Source organism: Octopus bimaculoides, chromosome 22, assembly GCF_001194135.2.
Source record: "Octopus bimaculoides isolate UCB-OBI-ISO-001 chromosome 22, ASM119413v2, whole genome shotgun sequence".
Taxonomy (NCBI): Eukaryota; Metazoa; Mollusca; class Cephalopoda; order Octopoda; family Octopodidae; genus Octopus; species Octopus bimaculoides.
The window spans coordinates 6461319-6464242 of NC_069002.1; the positions used below are offsets into that span (position 1 = coordinate 6461319).

Here is a 2924-nt window from a genome sequence, read left to right on the forward strand (position 1 = left end):
ATATATATATATGTATGTATAGGTGTGTTTGTGTGTATATATGTATATATAATACACTCTCTGAGTGGTTGGCGTTAGGAAGGGCATCCAGCTGTAGAAACTCTGCCAAATTAGATTGGAGCCTGGTGTTGCCATCCGGTTTCACCAGTCCTCAGTCAAATCGTCCAACCCATGCTAGCATGGAAAGCGGACATTAAACGATGATGATGATGATGATGATGATATATATATATATATATAGACAGATTGATAGATATATTTTGGTATATATATATATATATATATATACCGTCCAACCCATGCTAGCATGGAAAATGGACGTTAAATGATGATGATGATGATCCTTAATTTTTTAAATATATTTTAATATATATATATTTATTTACATATAAACACACATACACACAAGCTTCTTTTAGTTTCCTTCTGCCAGTCTACTCACGTGGATTAGAGAAGACACTTTTATCATTATCATCACCATCATCATCGTTTAACGTCTGTTTTCCATGCTGGCATGGGTCGGATGGTTCGATCGGGGTCTGGGAAGCCAGGAGGCTGCACCAGACTCCAATCTGATCTGGCAGTGTTTCTACAGCTGGATGCCCTTCCCAACGCCAACCACTCCGAGTGTGTAGTGGGTGCCTTTTACGTGCCACTGGTACAGTGGCCAGAGGTGACTGGCATCGACCACGTTTGGGTATATTTTTTCTTTACTTTAATAACTTTTTAAACTCTATTTCCAAGTATTTTTGATTATTTTAATTATATTTTATTTGTTGATTTATTTATTTGTTTTCTTTCTTTTCTTTTTTTCAGGAATTACCTGAACTTTGTAATTGAAGAACTAAAAGAGCCCTCCAAGTAAGACATTTAGTTCCTGTGTGTGTGTGGGTGTTGTGAGTTTTATTTTATCTCCTAATTTACCACTTTACTCAAAATGTCCTTCGTTAGACTTTAGCACAATTCTTATGTCCGATATCTATGAACAGCACGAGGTGTAAGTCTAGGTATGTTTGTGTAGTATGTAAATGGATGTGTGTATGTTAATGTATTATGCAGACACACATACACACATGATAATCATCTTTACATGCATATACACATACATGCACACACATGCATACATACAATAGGATTCTTTCAATTTCTCCTACCAAATCCATTCACAAGGTTTTGGTCAGCCTAGGGCTATAGTAGAAGAGACTTGTCCAAGCTACCATGCAGTAGGACTGAACCTTCTACCATGTGTTTGGGAAGCAAACTTCTTCACCACTTACCCATGTGTATGCGTGTATGTGTGTGTGTACTGGCAAATAACCTTGTGTTTATGTGCATCACTGCTTAGTGCTGTCACAGCGTATAAATGTGTAGGTGTGGAGGCAAAGTGGCCTTAATTAAGAATCTCACCGATCAAAGGCATCCCAATGGCAAGTTGAGAAACATTACTTAGCTTTGGATTGAAAATAGGGAAGACATCTGGCGATAGAAAATCTGTCTCAGTAAAATCTGAAAGCTTAGAAAGGTGGATGTTAAAACGATAAGACTTAGTGGTGGTGGTGATAAGAATATATCTGATTACATTATCTAATTTTTTTTTTTTTTTTTTTTTTATGACATCACGGTACGATAATGGAGAATTTAATGAGATATATTTTTTTTATTACCTTTTGCTTTTTTAATTTTTTTTTGTCTGAATTCAAGCAGTCAGTTATTGGTTTTTTTTGCTAGCTTTGACGAAAAATTTAAATTTTTTAGAATCATATAGGTCAGTTGAAATAGCTGGAAATGAAATTGTTAATAATTAAATCATATTTTTAAATTTGCTAGCTGGCAGGCTCGTTAACATGCTGGGCAAAATGCTCAGTGGCTTTTCATTTGTTTTTTTGTGTTCTGAGTTCAAATTCTGCTGAGGTTGATTTTTAACCTTTTATCCTTTTGGAGTCAATAAAATAAGCACCAGTTAAGCGCTGGGGTCGACGTAATTGTCTTGCCCCGCCCTTGAAATTGCTGACCTGGTACCAAAATTTGAAATCGGTGACTAATGCTTATTTTCAAGGCAGCAGAACTGGCAGACTTATTAGCATGCGGGGCAAAATGGTAAGTGGGTTTTGTCCGTCTTAACATTCTGAGGTCAAATTTTGCCGAGGTTGACTTTCCCAACCACTGTTTGGCAACCAATGTTGGTGTGTTTATATCCCTATGACCTAGTGGTTCAGCAGAAAAGACTGATAAAATAAGTACCAGGCTTAAAAGTATAATTACTGGGGTTGATCTGTTCAACTAAAATTCTTCAATGTGGTGCCCCAGCATGACCGCAGTCTAATGACTGAAACAAGTAAAAACTAAAAGATACGTGAGCACACAAACACAAACAAAGAATATGATTAAATGGTATTTTGTTGTATTGCAGGAACCTTCCAAAAGCCATCTGGATTTCCATCATAAGTGTGACCATCATTTATGTGTTTACGAACATCGCCTACTTCACCACAGTGAGTCCAATGGAGATAAAGTCTGGAGCCGCTGTGGCAGTGGTAAGTATTTCTGTCCATGTATGAAGTGGGTGGTTCCTGAAAAGTTCCTGGCTTTAACCCCTTCGTTACTAACCCGGCTGAAACCGGCTCTGGCTCTGTAGTACAAATGTCTAGTTTTCATAGGTTTTGAATTAAAATCTTCCACCAAACTTTAGTCAAAATTTAGGTTCCTAACATTAGCTGAATGATAACTCAGTTATGTTACCAAATTCTTTGTTATGTTTAAAATTAATTGAAAGAAACACAGAGCATCTCAACAGAAATAGGGTAGCAAAAGGGTTAAAGTCACCATGATATTTTTAACCCTTTTGATACCAACCCGCCTGAAACCGGCTCTGGCTCTGTAGTACAAATGTCTAGTTTTCATAGGTTTTGAATTAAAATCTTCCA

At 36.8% G+C, this 2924-nt stretch overlaps 1 protein-coding gene across 5 annotated transcripts in view; it reads left to right on the forward strand.

Annotated features, from left to right (window-relative positions):
• LOC106880195 (large neutral amino acids transporter small subunit 1) overlaps positions 1 to 2924 on the forward strand; it is a 72962-nt gene that overhangs the window by 62524 nt on the left and 7514 nt on the right. For all 5 annotated transcript variants that reach the window (XM_014930048.2, XM_052975853.1, XM_014930045.2 and 2 more), the window contains 2 exons: positions 817 to 861; positions 2411 to 2534. In XM_014930048.2, coding sequence (XP_014785534.1) covers positions 817 to 861; positions 2411 to 2534 — 169 coding nt within the window. The remainder of the gene's footprint in view (positions 1 to 816; positions 862 to 2410; positions 2535 to 2924) is intronic.